Source organism: Barbus barbus (assembly GCF_936440315.1).
Source record: "Barbus barbus genome assembly, chromosome: 39".
Lineage (NCBI taxonomy): Eukaryota > Metazoa > Chordata > Actinopteri > Cypriniformes > Cyprinidae > Barbus > Barbus barbus.
Window position 1 is genome coordinate 26,952,615 of NC_136717.1, and position 18,142 is coordinate 26,970,756.

The window sequence follows — 18,142 nt, forward strand, 5'->3', positions numbered from 1 at the left end:
GTTCTCGTACCCCGCACATCCGGTTGGGCGACACGCCGCTGTTGAGTCTGTCACATGCGCACCGAGTCGCTGGAGCTGGGCGGATGATGATGGAGCGGTAAAGTTCACGGTAAGGTGTGACCTTATCCATATATGTACACGGTCGCGGCATGTTTTATTCATTTATATGAATGTTTCGCGCGAGTGTTTTGTCTGACAGCGCGCGCGGCGTCATCATCACATTCACAACAATCTTATCCGCCAATTAAGCCGATAACTCCCTAAACTACCCACGTGTGTTAGTTAACTCTACACACGCGCGTCGGCTTTGTGTCTCGGTTGCCGTACGACCGAGGTTTGTCGTTATTTCGGCGTGTTTTCTCAGTCTGTCACGCGCGTGACACGCTTGTCTGCTAGCAGCGGGAGCGCGCACGAAGAAGTCGGTTATTTTGATAATACGAGCTCGTAGTCGCGAGTTAAGCGAATATCTGAGGTAAATATAATTAATCTGAGGTAAATATAGTGCAGATGTAATGGTGTTTTGGGTTAGTGGATCATGTGGAGTTGATTGGGCCCGTGTTGCATCAGAAAAAGTGCATCAGAGGTGCTGTCAGGTGGATTACCAGAGTATTCACACTTAAAGAGTGCTATAGAACTGCCATGATGCGTGTCAGAAGACTGCTATTACTATGGTACCACGTCCTAAAAGCGTTATAATGCCATACCAGGATGTTTTGACGCTTTTATTAGTGTACACACACAGAGAAAGAGTGAATAAAGCAGAAAGAGGGAGTCAGTCGTGCTGAAAGAGAGCTGATTCAGCATCTGTGTGTTTGTTTGGCCGCTTAGCAGTTGCTCTGATGACGTCATTTCAAATGTTTCACTGCACATGGATGTTGAATTACATCATAATGTAACAGCTGGTCGTCAAAGCCCTTTGTTTTAATTCATTCTAAATAATGATATCTAAAGCTGATTGGCGGCTCAAAATTAAGTGTAAAGAGCAAAGCTAAATAATGCTGGTTCTGACTCTGCTTAGGCCCAGTATCACAGTATACAGCTGTAATTGCTGTGTAAATGCATTTATGCCACTTCTGAGCAGCATTAAAAAGTCACCTAAATGCCACTTCAGAAGCGCTTTTGTGCCACCTTTACTGTGTAAATGTGATGTAAAGATGAAGGTCTGATATTGACATGATGTATGACCTGAAACAGTCAATATTTATCTCATTATACTTTAATATTGAATGTTACCTTATTACATCACACACAGAATTATTATTTGTTTATTTTTGCACTCAGGTTTTATGTAAAAGTCACACATGGAAGTAGTTAAGTAACGTTAATAAACATAGTTTTTGATCCACCCATGCAGTTTTCGGTTAATGCAACTATATTATTCATGTACTTTATAAACACAATACATTTTACTGGTGCTGTCTAACGATTAATCGCATCCAAAATAAAAAAATTTGTTTGCATAATGTATGTGTGTTCTGTGTATATTTATTATGTATATATAAATACACACACGTATATATTTCAGAAAATAAAATTTATATTAAATATATTTATTATATAAATAAGTATAGACATGTAAATATTTTCAAAATATATACTGCATGTGTGTATTTATATATTCATAATAAATATACACAGAACACACACATATTATGCAAACAAAATCTTCTATTTTGATGTTTAAGTGGACTGAACACAGTGAAATGTATTTGATCAAATGTTTTTCCAGTGTGCCATATTACCACAACAGTGCTGTTTTTAATGATTGATTGTTATATTGACAGGTTAATAAGGCCTCTTTGATCAGGATCAGTATGTCGAACTGTATTAACAGTTGTTAACTTGCTCATTGCTAATACTCTGAATTACTTTAGTCATTTAATGTCTTATAGTAATTAAGTTGTATTCTGTATATCAATATTATATCAGCCATTGGTCGTCCTGCTGTCTAGTTTATCAGTATACAAGTTATCAGTCAGCCACTTTTTTTCCTTTGTAAGAGTTTGTTTACATTATTGTTATTGTGTGTACTGGGAGATATTTAAGTCTGACTCTTGTTTATGTGGATGCCTGTGTCTCTCTCAGATGTGTGCGTCCTGTTTGGAGATTTGGGATAAACTGATCGAGGACAGCAGCTAACCCACGTATGGCCTGCGAGTCGGCGTTACCTGCCATCATGGACGAGCAGGCCCTCATGGGACTGAACCCCAACGCCGATGCCTGCTACAGGCAGAGGGTGAGCGCAAAACACTAGATCACACCAACGTGTGGTGTGCAGACATACACACTTAATTCATGCATTTACACACAGACGATTTGGTATTGCATGCAATCTTTGTCTGCAGAATTTAGATGCACATCATTCACAAACTGGTCGTTTACATATTTCCCATAACTAATATTTTTAGTGCATCATTGAGCAAGTAAAACACATTCTTGACTTACATTCTCTGTGTTTTCAGGCGCTAGCATATTTTGAGCAGTTAAAAGAGTCTCTGGATGGATGGGAGGTGTGCGCTGAAGCCCTGGCTAAAGGGGTTTACAGGTAAAACAGACTTCAGCATAGCATGAAACGGCTAAATCTAGTGTATTTATGTAAAATTATAGCAGGCCTTGCAGCTATATATGTGCCGTACTGCTGTGTTTCACTCAACGATCTTGATTAATGCAATCTGTGTGTGTTTCTCTGTCAGTGACGATCATGTAAAGTTCTTCTGCTTTCAAGTCTTGGAGCACCAGATCAAATTCAGGTATCACTGAATCGTTGCAAACACAAAAAAATGATAAAATGTATACCTTGAATGCAATGTGAGTCGCTTTGAATAAAATTGTCTGCCAAATGCACGAATGTTTAAATTATGATATTTTGATTAAACATTACAAGGTCCAAAAAAAAGTAACATGCACTGATGTTCACATTAAGATCTATAAGGTGAATTTTAGTGCCAAGCTGACTTTAAACCTTGAAAACAAAGAGAATGATTTGTATTTAGAGGGAGACTGTGTCAGTCACATACCAAACATTAGCTAAGTAATGTAGAATTAATCGCATATAGACTTGGCTCTAAAATTGACAGCTCTTGGTCTGGGTTTGATTTAATTAAAACGGCCCTAAAATGTCAATGTATCCACCTTATTTTCAACATGTTTCTGGTGTAATTTATTTTATTTTAGCTGTGCCAAACCAGTCTTTTATGCTGCTTGATAAGCATTGAAAAATAAGGTGGATAGAGTTTCGTGCAGTTTTCAAAATTGTATAAATGCTGTGTTTTGCAGACATGGGTCGCTCAATGCAGCTCAACAGCAGCTGATCCGAGAGACTCTGATGAAATGGCTGCAGGCTCAGGTTAGTACTCTTTACCATTTCATTGAGATTCATGTGAATGATGAAAAATCAAGCTACATGTGCATTTAAAATATGATTTCCTGTCTGCATGTATTTGCATGTTTGTCCAGTTGATGAACGTGCGTCCAGAGAAGCCCTTCATCAGGAATAAGGCGGCACAGGTTTTGGCCCTGACGTTTGTGATGGAGTATGTGACTTTGTGGCCCAAGTTCTTCTTTGACATCCTCAATCTGGTGGGACTGAATCCGAACGGTGTGGACATTTACCTGCGCACGCTGATGGCTATCGATGCTGAGGTGGTTGATCGGGACATCCTGCACAGTCCTGAGGTAAAACTGGCCCAACTCAAGGAAAAATCTGTTTTCTGCTCCTGTAATGCCATTAAAACATCTCTTTCTGTCCTACCTCAGGAGACACGCAGAAACACTTTGATCAAGGACAGCATGCGTGAGCAGTGCATCCCGGCGCTGGTTGAGTCTTGGTTCCAGATCCTTCAGACGTACCAGCACACCCACAGCGAGCTGACCTGCCAGTGTCTGGAGGTGGTGGGTGCGTACGTGTCCTGGATCGACCTCAACCTCATCGCCAACGACAGGTTAGAGCATCTCTGATGAAGGTCAGACATATGTGACCCTGCAGCACAAAAGCAGTCATGAGTAGCACGGGTTTATTTGTAGCAATAGCCAACAATACATTGTATGGGACAAAATTATCCATTTTCCTTTATGCCAAAAATCATTAGGATATTAAGTAAAGATTGTGTTCCATGAAGATATTTTGAAAATTACCTCTCAACTTCATTTTTGATTAGTAATATGCATTGCTAAGTACTTCATTGGGACAATTTTATAGACAATTTTCTCTATTTTGATTGATTTTGTATTTTATTTTTTTGCACCCTCAGATTCCAGATTTTCAAATAGTTGTATCTCGGTCAAATATTGTCCTATCCTAACAAACCATACATCAATGAATGGCTTATATATTCACTTTTAGATGATGTATAAATCTCCATTTCAAAAAATTGACCCTTATGACTGCTTTTGTGCTCCAGGGTCACATATATTGTCAGACTGACTCCAATGACCTTCCTTGAGCTTCCTGTCTGTTTATGTGACAGCTCTGTGTGTGTTTGTAGGTTTGTGAATCTGTTGCTCAGCCACATGTCCATGGAGGAGCTGCGTGAGGAGGCGTGCGATTGTCTGTTTGAGATCGTCAATAAGGGCATGGATCCTGTTGACAAAACCAAGCTGGTGGAGTCTCTGTGTCAGGTGCTGCAGTCCGCAGGGTTCTTCAATATCGAGCAGGTGTGTGAATACATAATTATTGTGGAAACTGTTCATCTTGTTGAAAACCCCTCTCAGGAACTTGTTTTATTCTGTTGATACATTTAAAAAGATTTTTAACCAAGTAAATCCAATTCAGTCTTAGGGTTTTTAGAAACAATGAAACTTGAACATCTTATTTACTCGCTTTTACCTTTGAAAAACTAAACCTGACTCTCACCATGAATATAGCCATAGAAACTGGCATGGTGTTAAAAAGAAGTTATTTTATTTATTTATTTATTTATTATTAATTTTACAGTACAATATTATAATGGTATTCTTACTTTCATAGTTATACTAAATTGGTCAAAAACAGTGGCAATTTGCCCTATGAAAACTATATGTCAGAAATGTTCACACAATCACTTGAGTATTTTAATTTAAGAATTAATCATTCTAGAAAGTGGGATGATTTTGTTGGGGATTGTATTTGCATAGAAAATTATAATATTTTTTTTAAATCTGGAAAAATGACTTTGCAATAGTACTGTCGAAATGGCTGAAATACTAAATTAGAATTTTGTACTTAAATATTATCAATATTTGTATTTAAACGGCATAATTTCAGTTAGGGGGGAAAAAGCTTTTGGAAAAAAAAACTTGTTTTTTAAAAGTTGAACTTATTTAATTTTACTCTGCTTTCTAAAACATGTCTCTTGTGCAACGGAGATCGATGTCCCTCTAGAAAATGCGATAAATATGCATTCTGTGTAGGGCTGTCTCTCTGCATACTTGTGTGTGTGTGTGTAATCCTTTAAAGGAGCATGTAGTTGCAAACACAGTGCTCCGTATGCAGTTACAGTAAATGGCAGGGATGCACCGAAATGAAAATTCTGGGCCAAAACTGAGAATTCTGGATGTGCTTGGTCGAAAACCAAAAATGCTTTGTAATAATTATTTATTTTATTAAATAATATAAAGTACTTTTGTAAGACTTTTTAATTTAACAAAATTTTAATGACATGGAATTTAAAAAACACAAGCCAATAAAATAAGCACACTTTTATTTAAAGGAAATTGGACAGAAAATATATTAATATTAAATATCAATGTATTATTTTTATTCAGTTCTATGCGACAGAATCAGACATAACTGTTGTTGTTTTTGACTAATTATCCAAATAATGTATAGTCCTGCAAACGGTTTTTCCGTTCTCAAAATTCGGTGGAGGTGGTACCATCCTGATCATGAGCACACAATGTACCACCCTTCAACTGGCTGAAACAAACACTTTTTAAACGCAACATATTTTAGGTGTTTATAGCTATGATTAAATAAAAAAAATAAAGAAATGTTTTATTTTCTCTCACCATGTTATTTATTCTTAAAATAGCCTTATGAAATGTTTTCTTTTTCCTCAAATTCTGTGTTGTGTATCTGGTTCTCAAATGAAGGCATAAAACATTCATTTCATTTATCTTTATATTATTGAAAATTAAACTTTTTGCAGTAAAAAAAAAAATTTTTTTTGTATGTTCTCACTGTTTCTTGACCAATTCAGTATCACTATAATATTATTATTATTATTATTATGGTTTTATTGTAAGCAAAATCAGAAATATATTGTAATAACACAATTATGCTGAAAAAAATCTAATATAATTTAGTAGTTAGTACAACTATAAAATCACATTACTAACATCTACACCTTAATTAAAGAAATCTTTTTTTTTTTTCCTGAAATGTTACACCACACTGCAAAAAATGCTTTTCTTAGATTTTTTTGCCTTGCTTCCAGCCAAGTAAGTTACAAGTCTTTTCTAGACAAGTAAAAATTATTGTCTTGTTTTCAGAAAAAAATTTCAAAATTAAGTGAGATTTTGTTTACCCCATTGGCAATTATTTAGCTTGTTTCAAGCTAAAACTCACTTAATTTGGACTTGTTTTTTTCTGAAAACAAGACAATTTTTACTTGTCTTGAAAATCTATTGATTTCAGAATCTTTAGATATTTTGGCTGGAAACGAGACAAAAAAAATCTAAGTAAAGCATTTTTTGCAGTGCATCAAGTTTTTATTTCAGCAGGTTGTCTAGAGTGGCGCTCTTCACTTTGAAACCCCATATAGTTGCCCATGTATTCGTTAAATAACAATCGCGCACAGCGTAACGTGATATCGGTTTTGCTATATCTGAAGTTGCATGTTAATCAGACTGATTTCTCATCTCTCGCGTCCATCAGGAGGAGGATGTGGATTTTCTGGCTAAGTTCTCTCGGTTGGTTAACGGGATGGGTCAGTCTCTGGTGCTGAGCTGGACTAAACTCAGTAAGATGGGAGATGTCAATGTTTCGGTGGAAACGCTGCACGCTGTGGAGGCGAAGGTTCCCCTGATGCTGCAGCTGCTAATTCATGAAGATGACGATATTTCGGCCAACATTGTGGGCTTCTGTTACGACTACCTGCATGTTCTCAAACAGGTACACATGCTAAACTCTCACTTTGAGACTGACAGATGATCTACCCATGATTCTCATCTTCAGCTTGCTGTGTGTTTGTGTTTTTCAGCTTCCAGCTCTCAATGAGCAGCAGAAAAGCAAAGTGGAGGTACGGCAGCATCATGGGCTCATATCTGCATCAGTGTAAATTAATGCTGTTGTTTATGATTGTTGTTTTCTTGCTAACAGGCGATCATGCTGGCTGTGATGAACAAGCTCAAGTACGATGACGAGTATAACTTTGAAAATGAGGTCAGTGTGGAAAGTGTTTATTTTTTTAGTGCTTTGGCAATATAAATGTACAGTGTTTGTTTGTGCCAACAAAGTTTTGTTGCCCAAAATGTGGGTTGTTATTATTTTAGAGCCATAATGATATATAAACAATTAAAATTCTAAAATAAAAATATAAAAAACTACTAAATAAGAAATGTTACAATTGTAACATTTCACTGTTAATAAATGAACTGAGTATTTAAGGGGGAAAAAATGATGTAAAATTATATTTATTTATTTATAATAAAAATTAAATGTTTATGGCAATCTTAAACCATCTCATTTTTATTTTGATGGAAGAAATGAGCAGAACTGGGGTGTGTTTCCCAAAACCATCGTTAGCTAACTATGGTCGTTAGTTCCATTGAATTCTATTGGTAACGACGGAATTTGCGGCCATAGTTGCTTACGGGAAACGCACCCCTGAACTTTTATGTGATTTTTAGATTAAGTCTTTAAGTCTTTCTTGACTTACAGCATTTTATTTGTGTCCTGCTTTATTATTTTAAATTGAAACACATAGGACATGATGGAAATAATGCCCTGTGTGTTTATTAGGAAATGTTTTTAGTCAGAAGTTACTTAAATTACATGAACTTATTTCTGTTTTTTTTTTTTTTTTTTTTTTTTTTTTCTCTTGCCAAAATATCAGAATCTTTATCAAATATGAAATTGAAAGATTGCTTATTTTTAATTATATTTATTAATTTATTTGTAAAACAATTGAGGTGAACATGCAATTCTTCTTATTATTATTATTATTATTATTATTGTTAGTTGGACTATTTTAAATTTTCCTTTTAAAATTTCCATGAATATAGCCTTCAATGCTGAAATGGAAATATTAATATCAAATATATGTGACCCTGGACCACAAAACCAGTCTGAATTTTGTGAAAATTAGATTTATACATCATCTGAAAGCTGAATAAATAATCTTTCCATTGATGTATGGTTTGTTATGATAGGACAATATTTGGCTGAGATACAACTATTTGAAAATCTGGAATCTGAGGGAGCAAAAAAATCTAAATATTGAGAAAATCACCTTTAAAGTTGTTCAAATGAAGTTCTTAGCAATGCATATTACTAATCAAAAATTAAGTTTTTATATATTTACGGTAGGAAACTTACTAAATATCTTCATGGAGCATGATCTTTACTTAATATCCTAATAATTTTTGTCATAAAAGAAAAATGCAAATTTTGACCCATACAATGTATTGTTGGCTATTGCTACAAATATATCCCAGCGACTTAAAACTGCTTTTGTGCTCCAGGGTTACATATAAAATACTTTAATTATTTAGTAAAATAAAAAGTATGACAGAAACTGCAGGAAGGCCTTAAAAAGTCTCTCTTGTTAATTTGAGCTTCTCATTTAAATTATGGGAAGATGCTTGGCGCATATTGCATTCCCAAATTCACATTAAAGCGTCTTCTGAAACTCAGAACCCATCTGTTTAATTTTACAATCGCACTAAGCCATAAGATTTTAGCTTTATTATAAATCGTTCAGCCTTAATCTAAAATAGAGTCTGTCTGTTTCTCTCAGGGCGAGGATGAGGCCATGTTTGTCGAATACAGGAAACAGTTAAAGATGTTGCTGGACCGACTGGCTCAAGTCTCTCCTGAGCTTCTGCTGGAAGCCGTGCACAGAGTCTTCAACGCCACCATGCAGTAAGACACAAACCTGCACAGCATGCTGGGAAATATCACAGAAAAGAGAGTTGTCCTTGTTCTTCTGAGATGAGAGTTTGACGCTCTAGTGTTAAGCACTCGTAGACTCCACAAACCTGCAAAACGGGTTGTTCGGATGTTTTCACGGTTATGACATCACTACCCTGAGCTCGTGTGACACGTATTTAACAAATCATAAACTTGAAAGCCCATTTAAAGACATGTTGTTATTGATTTCTGTGTGCGCAGGAACTGGCAGGCGGTGCGGTTCATGGAGGTGGAGGTGGCCATCAGGCTGCTGTATATGATGGGTGAAGCTCTTCCTGCGTCTCACGGAGCGCATTTCTCTGGAGAAACCACGAAAACCAGCACGCTGCAGTCCATGATGAGAACTGTGAGAATAACATTCGTTGTTTCTCTTTAAAGCTTTCTTACATTTACATTTAGTCATTAAGCAGATGCTTTTATCCAAAGCGACTTACAAATGAGGACAATAGAAGCAATCAAAATCAACAAAAGAGCAATAATATGCAAGTGCATATAATATACATATTTATTATTTATTTAGCAGAAAATAACATATCTGAACATATATCAGAACATATCTACTCACTGGTAGATACATATATATTAGGGCTGTCGAGGTTGATGCAAATTAATTTTAACGGCACTAATTTTATTAACGCGTGATTAACGCAGCGCACATTCTCCGTTTGACCCATGGCCCAACCCGTAGTTGGAGAAATGCACAGTGTTGCCAACTTGGCGGCATTGCAGATCTCTTTAGCGACTTTTTTCCCTTCAAAAAAGCGAGAGGAGCAGTACTTTCAGTTAAACACAGATATTATGTTGCTTCTCTAATTTTACATGCAAGTAAAGCCGAAATCACAGCACAGCTATTGTCTTTATCTTATGTGTATTTGATTTCATCAGACGACGGCTCGATTATCAGGATTTTTGTGCAGATTAACATCTTGGAAGGGAGAACTGGTTATGTAGTCTTAATGGGTCGCACTTTAGTCACTATTTCATATTAATTTCGTTTTCTGACAACAGAAACAGTCAAATATACCAATGAAAACAGTTTTAATGAGAATTTAGCTGCATTAAAATACAGCATGTGGGCACAGAGAGGGAAACAAATGTAATAATAAGTAATAAATGTACATTTTGCATGTTCAGGAGAAGTGAGCTGGGTTTGTGTCAGTAAATTGCTCCGTGCAATGAAAGAGAAGTAATGGGCACCTGGTATTTCTTTTTTCATGTGTCTAATAGACATAAACAAGTTCTTTGAAAAACATCTATAACCTTTGAAACATGTCTAGTCTTCATGCTCTGTGTTGACTATGGTTTCAATAATAATAAACATATTTGCATAAAGCATCCGTATTTATCCATGCCCATGTTGATTAGAGTATTAAAAACTTGAGAGAGAGAGATGGATACATATCTACTCTACTTTCTGAATGAAAAGACAGATTAAACAAATCAGTCTCAGCACAAAATAACGTGCATGATGTGTGTGTGTTTGTGTAGCTGATCTCCTGTGGCGTGAGCGAGTATCAGCATTCCTCTGTGACTCTGGAGTTCTTCGAGACCGTCGTCCGTTATGATAAGTTCTTCCTCGTCGAGCCGCAGCACATTCCCAGTGTTTTGGTGAGTGTTTTACCCTGCAGCGAGATTGATTTTGTGTGTCACTCATAGTTTAAACACTGTTGAGATGTGAGAACGATGCAGTCAGATTTAGCTTGACCCATAAAAGCTGTGTTTTGTGTTTGGTTTAGATGCCGTTTTTAGACCATCGTGGTCTGAGGCACAGCAGTCCAAAGGTGCGCAGTCGAGTGGCGTATCTGTTCTCACGCTTCATCAAAACCCTGCAGTGAGTTACTCTACAATTTACTCTAGCAATTTTTATTTTTATATACCCCTTATTTATTATTTTTTATACAGGGCTGTCAGTCAGTTAAACACATACAGAAAATCAGACATTTTTCTGTTATTAATCACAACTAACATTAAAATGAGATCTCAGAATTTATTTAGTAACAACAAAACAGTCTATTTAAAATGTTTAATAACAATCTTTTTAATTAATTATTTTTCTGAAAATTAGTAATTATAGCCATTTAACATTACAGTACAATTGAAAGCCTCACTTTTAACATTTAATAGACCTGAATTGCAAGTTATCAAATTATTTTGATTAATTTATTAACAATTACAGAATATTAAAAAACCTTTTAGTTTAAGTAATTTTTATCATTAATTTTTACATTAAATTTTTAACATTAAACAGTTATTAATTAGCAGATATTAATCACCGAAATAGATATATATATATATATATATTTATTTATTTATTTATTTGAATGTTCTGCAACTGTTAATAAAGGAATACAAATAATCTGATAACTAAGCAGTTTAGTTATATTAAACATAAAAACCTTTCAATTATTTTGTGTTTATATATAGTTCTTATAATGGTTTTTATAACACTTTTTCTTTCATGCATTTCTCCTGTTCTCTAGCTTGTCGAATAAACCTGGCGTTATACATTACAAATATTGTTGGCTCTTTGACACAACTGCATTTGTAATGCACTTTGGATACAAGCGTCTGTTAAATGCATAAATGTTCATTTAAAGAAAATAAATTCTATGTTCATGCATCTCTAGTAAATGTTGCATTTAACAGACGCTTTTACAGTGCATTCAATGTATGCATTTAAGCAGTTCATGCACTGATGATAATGCTGTTTTTTTTCCCGCAGTAAACACATGAATGCATTCATCGAGGACATACTCAGCAGAATACAGGACCTGTTAGAGCTCGCTCCACCGGTAACGGCTCATAAAACTCATATGAAGCAGCATGTAAATCAGCCCTTAACAGCTGCATGATTGCTCATCTCTCTTCGTGTTTCCAGGAGAATGGATTTCCAGCGCTGCTGAGCAGTGATGATCAGCTGTTCATGTTTGAGTCGGCCGGCGTGTTGATCGTGAACGGAGACAGTCCAGCCGAGCGTAAGCAGGCTCTGATGCGCAGTCTCCTGACGCCGCTGATGGAGGCGTTTCGCATGGTGCTCGCAAAACTGCCGCGGGAGGCCGATGAAGAGAGACAGGAGGTGCTGACCGATTGTCTGAGTCACGCTGTGGGATTTGCCAGGTAAACACACAACGCTGACAACGTGAAGATTAAGTAGATGTTGTGTTGAACTGACTTGAATCAAACTTTTAATGCAACAAGCCACCAAAGGTTAATAGGATAAATATTTTAACCTAGTTAATCATAGTGCATAAAGACAGTTGTATGTTTTACAAATGTTATGTAAATAAGACCCCAATTAATGCACTAATTTTCACGTATTTGCAGAAGTACAGAATGCGTACAGAAATATGAACATTAGATAAATCCAGATTTAAAATTTGTTGAGATTTTATTTACATTTTTTCAGAGTTTTTTTTTTTTATCACTTAAAGATCAGAAATAACTGTCAACAGCCAGAAAAAAAAGTAAATGTTAAATCAGATGAGTTATGTATTGTTCCTGAATTCTACAATCGCAAACAGATAAAGTAAATAAAATCAATGCATTACTGTGTATCTTAGATGTTTTCTTTCCGCTAGCCTGAATGTTATTGGAAGCAAAAATGACCAATCTTAAAATTGGCCAGTGCCTAAAACGTGGTTATTATAGTTAAATAGTATAAAATAAATGTCAACTAAAATAAAATATTAAAAACCTAAATTTAAAAATGCAAAAATATTTAAAAATGTAAAATTAGATTTTTTTTATTTCAGCTCATTTCCGAAGCAACATTTCTTCATTTAGTTTAACTTGATTTATTAAAATAACTATAACCTAAAACTGGATAAAATAAATAAACTAGACTTATTTAAAAACAATAACTAATAAAAATGACAAAAACACACAGCAAAATTAGTTAAACTTTAACTAAAATTAACATTTAAAGCAGAAAAATACAAAAATAAAATCTCAATGATAGTAAAACAACACTGGCCTGAAAAAGAAATGTTGTCTTGTCTGTTATTTGCTCTCAGACTCACAAGTCATAACATGAGTGGGCGCAACTTTAAGCTTGACCAAATGAAGAAATTCGAATCATCGCATGGTGATTTGTTCCTCTTCCTCAGCCGCACCAGTAAGGCGTTCAGTAACAAGCAGACGGTGAAGCAGTGCGGCTGCTCTGAAGTGTATCTGGACTGCCTGCAGACCTTTCTTCCGGCGCTCAGCTGTCCCGTCCAGCGAGGGTCTCTGCGCAGCGCCGTGCGCTCCTTCCTCCACCGCATGATCATCTGTCTGGAGGAGGAGGTGCTGCCCTTCATTCCAGCGGCGTCGCAGCACATGCTGAAGGACTGCGAGCCCAGAGACCTGCAGGAGTTCATCCCGCTCATCAGTCAGATCACCGCCAAGTTTAAGGTACAGGGCTGCACGATTAATCAGAATAAACCAGTTTACAGTAAACGCTGCTCCACACAAACTCAGTCTGTACATCTGATCCAAGTTTGGGACAGGCAAACGTGTATTTGGGAATGCAAAATCTGTATGCTTAGTGTGCATCAACAAAAGAGAAGCTGAAGGCCTCCCTTTGGCTTTCCGTCAAGAGTTAGATGGTTCGGCGTTTGAAAATGAAGAAATCAAGACAGCCATAAATATTATGGTTGGTGTTGTAATTTTACAGTTTTTACAGTAAATAATTTCTTATTTTACAGTGAAATGTAATATTTTATATATATATATATATATATATATATATATATATATATATATATATATATATATATATATATATATACACAGTTAAATATTCAAAAATAGTAACAATTCTTGTTTTTATTTAATAATAATAGTTAACAATTTTATAATTACATTATCATTTTTAACTATTAATATTTTTTTCTTTTACAGTGAAATATTCAAATAGTACCAATTGTTTTTTTTTTTGTAATTTTTATTTAGTTGTAGTAAATTATATAATATATAACATTATTATATAGTTTTTAACTGTCATGTAATTTATTATTGTTGTTATTTTATTTCCATATTGATGTACAAGCCCACAATATTTAAGCCAAATTGTGCAGCCCCACAAACAAGCTTAGCAAACCTGGATTTTGTTTTTTAATCGCAATTTTTATTAGAAATATCACAAGGTGTTTTTTTGTTGTTGTTTTTTTCCTCCCCAAATCATGCAGTTGTACTTTCGCGGACATTAAACCATGTTAGTGCTACAAGATGGTTTGCATTTATACATTTAGCAGTGGTTCATAAAATAAATTCATATATGAATATAATTTTAACAATAATAATACAATTCCTATGGACTCTCTCCGTCTCTCCCAGAACCAGGTGTCTCCTTTCCTCCAGGAGATCTTCATGCCTCTAGTGATGGCCATATTCGAGGTGTTGTCTCGTCCAGCGGAGGAGAATGACCAGACGGCTGCGTTAGAGAAGCAGATGTTGAGAAGAAGCTACTTCAGTTTCATTCAGACCATCGCCAGCAGCGGCATGAACGAGGTCATGGCCAGTCAGGGTGAGGCGCCGTCCTGTTCAGAAAGACAGCAAACCTGTGCCTGAAAATGTGAACTGACTTTGTTGCTGTTTGGCAGGAGCAGAGAATATCGAGCGTGTGCTATTCACCATCATCCAGGGAGCTGTGGATTTCCCAGACCCCATCGCCCAGAAAACCTGCTTCATTATCCTGTCCAGACTGGTGGAACTCTGGGGTACGAATACACTTCAAGCACAGCAGATTCAGCAGCATCTAGACTTTTAATATGGGTTGTTATCGGTAACTAAAACTTAAAAATATTTTTGTTAATTGAAAATAGTTTAAATAATATACAACTTTAGGTGAAAACTTTAAGTAAGAATTAGAAAACTTGCCATGGCAACTACCTGAAACAAGTTATTTATTATTAACTGGAAATAGAAATTAAAACTTAAGAATTAAATAAAAAATTGACTAAAAATAAAAACCAATTCAAAATATTAATATTGTAAAACTATAATAGTATATAAGTAATACTTAAATAACACTTTTAACATTTTATGCTTCTAGGCTTTTAATAAGGGTGATTATCATTAAAACTATTATGGATGGACCATATTGAATTTTTGCCGATATACCGATATTTTTCCACTCATTTTTGCCGATACTGATATATTTCCTTTTGTTTGGAAAGAACACCAAGTCTCTCCTGTGTAGAGATTCTAAATTATTTTTAACAAAAACTTACTTGTTAATTAAATAAACACTAATGAAGTTCTTTTATAATGAGAGTACATTGAAAGCTTTGAAAATAATTATAAATCAACTATAAATCAATCACTTTTTTTTTTCAGACAGATGCAGTGGTAACCTTAACATTTGATTTAAAGATTTAACATTTGTAGAAGGTCTAAAGAAAAATAGTTGTAAACATTCTAAAAAAATCTTTCAGAGCTCATAATCTGTTTGGAAGAAAAAAAAAACTGCAATACACAATAAATCTGTATATATAATTATTTAATTTACAAGTGTAATGTGTGATTTTTATTCATGTAAGCTATATCTTCTTACCTTTAAATCAAAACATACTCGTGATTTTACGGCATCAATTACTGCTTTATTTAATCAGAAATGCAATCGTAATGTTATGTGTATTTTACTTTCATTTAGTTACAAGTAGGCCAACAGCGCCCACTAGGGAATTAAAACTCCTTACCTGACTGTTGAATCTATTGCACACCAGACGCGTCATTCTGTTCATGCCTTCTCAGTTTAAATGCAGCGATCAAAAAAACAGCGAATCTAGTCACCATTCAGGCAAAAATTTGCTTCAAGGATGACCACAATGCTGACTTAATCTTATCGCTAGCACACCCTGAGGACATGCGAGTTATTCCTCTTATCGGCAAGATATATCGGCATAATTGTACCGATATTTTAAGCCATTATAGGCTGATCCTGAAAACGTTCCGATAATATCGTGCATCCCTAAGAAACTTAAATTAATTTGGTTAATTGAAATAAAACTGAAATAACACAATATAAATATTAGGTGAAAACTTAAGGAAATTAAGTAAAAAAAAAAAGTAAAAAATACTAACTGGAAATAAAAATTAAGTTTAAATTAAATAATCAAAAACAAAAGCACAAAAGTATTAAACAAATAAAATAAAGTAAAACGCAAAGCTAATTCAAAATATTAATATAAATTATAATATAATACTAAATTTACATTGCTTTTAAGATGTTATTCTTGAGGCAGCATCAAGACTTTTAATATGAGTTGTTATCATAAAACTATTACAATAATTTTTGTAAAAAATAAAATAAATTTGAACTAAAGCTTTAATTAAAATAATTTAAACCCAAATAATATACTGATAAAAGTACATACAAATATTAAAATGAAAATGGAAAAAAGTGAATTCAAAACATTTAATAAAAACTATAATAATACTTATAATACACTGCTTTTAACATGTTCTCTTTCTCAGGTGGAAAAGACGGTTTGGTGGGATTTCCAGATTTCATCTATAAGCATATCGTCCCAGCATGCTTCATGGCCCCTCTGAAACTAACCTTTGACCTTTCAGATGCCCAGACTGTTCTGGTACGTCAGTCAAGGCTTTCATAAACCGCTTGCATTAAATGTCTGACGGTGATTTGTAATGGTTTGCTGTTGTGTTTCAGACGCTGTCCGAGTGCACGCTGACTCTGCACATGATTCATCTCAAAAGAGTGAGTCTGAAATCACCTGATCGTCTTATTCAGCCCCGAAACTAATTCACGTTAGGGATGACTTGAGTTAATAGTTCATGAATCTAACTGCAGGCTTTTAATGCTGTTCACACAGGGGCCGGAGTGTATTCAGTTTCTTCAGGAGTATCTGCCGTCACTGCAGGTCTCACCTGAAATCACACGGGTAACTGAGACACACCTGCTTCCATCGGGATCAATGACAGCATTCAAGCATTTCATTTCATTAAAATCAGATGCACACAAATTCTGTGGTCTTCTCTAAAACATGTCAAAAACAGACATTCAGTTTAACTTCAGGAAGTTGACACACATTAGTATTGTAAAGTAGAATGTACTTGTCAAAGTGATAATGATAAAGTTAACTTTTTTACTTGATTAACAATTTTTATAAAAAAATGTAATATTACATTTTAATTTGATTAAAATTAAAAAGATTAAATTGTTTAATGCCTTTATTTGATTACCACCACTTTTGATGATAAATTTGTATGAAATAGTTTTAAACAACAGAATATCTAAAAATAATCATTAATTTCATAAGGTATTACTGTAAAAATGATTAAAGTTTTATGAATTCAATTGATTAGACATGCTTTTTGATTAATAATTTTATTAAACCATTAAAATGACATCCAGAAAATTAAAACAGACAAAAAAATGAGTTTATACAGCCCTAAAAATGTATTATTTGTTAAAAACATTCAATATTTTTGATTACAAATATTTATTATATCCATTAAAATGGAATCCAGAAAAATTAAAAAGGAAAAAATGAACGTGATTTCATACAGCCCTAAAAATGTAAGTTTTTTTTTATTATTATTATTACAAAAGTTGAATTTATCAATTAAATTATAAAAATTAAAACTGAAAAAAAAAAAAAACTGAATATAGGGAAAAAAATACAAATGGAATTTGTGAAAAATAAACATCTCATAATAGGACATTATTTTTGTACCTTCTGTAATCCTTAAAAACGTTACAACACAATGGCGTCATATATTTAAACATTATTTTTTACCTATATTGTATTTTTTTCTTCTTCTTGCTTAATCTGTGGCCTAGTATGTATGTGAGCATGCTGAATCCTCTAAAAGGAAGACTGATCTAGACTGACGAGTCAGTATCTGATTGATATCAAACTGTTTTTCTCCTCAGGAACTCTGTCAAGTGCTTCAGCAGCCGGATGTTAAGGTTCTGAAAAACTACATGAAGGTATTTCAGAAGGTTTCGTGTTTTCTTCATATGCAGTACTATTGAGTTAGGGCTGGGCGATTTTATAGATCAATTCGAATTTAATATTTAGCCAT

The 18,142-nt window shown here is 34.5% G+C and overlaps 1 protein-coding gene across 3 annotated transcripts in view; it reads left to right on the forward strand.

The window, feature by feature from the left end:
• Positions 1-18,142, forward strand: part of LOC306858272 (exportin-T-like) — a 20,844-nt gene continuing 2,702 nt past the window's right edge. Inside the window, exons 1-24 of one of the 3 annotated variants that reach the window (XM_079398716.1) lie at positions 1-109; positions 2,086-2,236; positions 2,463-2,545; positions 2,694-2,750; positions 3,277-3,346; positions 3,457-3,675; positions 3,757-3,941; positions 4,485-4,653; positions 6,854-7,090; positions 7,179-7,217; positions 7,298-7,360; positions 8,937-9,061; positions 9,311-9,455; positions 10,598-10,717; positions 10,846-10,940; positions 11,832-11,901; positions 11,988-12,226; positions 13,216-13,501; positions 14,426-14,615; positions 14,692-14,808; positions 16,568-16,683; positions 16,764-16,811; positions 16,927-16,995; positions 17,991-18,047. In XM_079398716.1, the coding sequence (XP_079254842.1) occupies positions 2,147-2,236; positions 2,463-2,545; positions 2,694-2,750; positions 3,277-3,346; positions 3,457-3,675; positions 3,757-3,941; positions 4,485-4,653; positions 6,854-7,090; positions 7,179-7,217; positions 7,298-7,360; positions 8,937-9,061; positions 9,311-9,455; positions 10,598-10,717; positions 10,846-10,940; positions 11,832-11,901; positions 11,988-12,226; positions 13,216-13,501; positions 14,426-14,615; positions 14,692-14,808; positions 16,568-16,683; positions 16,764-16,811; positions 16,927-16,995; positions 17,991-18,047 (2,889 nt within the window). In that variant the 5' untranslated portion in view covers positions 1-109; positions 2,086-2,146. Of the gene's footprint in view, positions 110-2,085; positions 2,237-2,462; positions 2,546-2,693; positions 2,751-3,276; positions 3,347-3,456; positions 3,942-4,484; positions 4,654-6,853; positions 7,091-7,178; positions 7,218-7,297; positions 7,361-8,936; positions 9,062-9,310; positions 9,456-10,597; positions 10,718-10,845; positions 10,941-11,831; positions 11,902-11,987; positions 12,227-13,215; positions 13,502-14,425; positions 14,616-14,691; positions 14,809-16,567; positions 16,684-16,763; positions 16,812-16,926; positions 16,996-17,990; positions 18,048-18,142 lie in introns of all 3 variants that reach the window. The other 2 variants (XM_079398717.1, XM_079398715.1) reach the window with 2 other exon arrangements.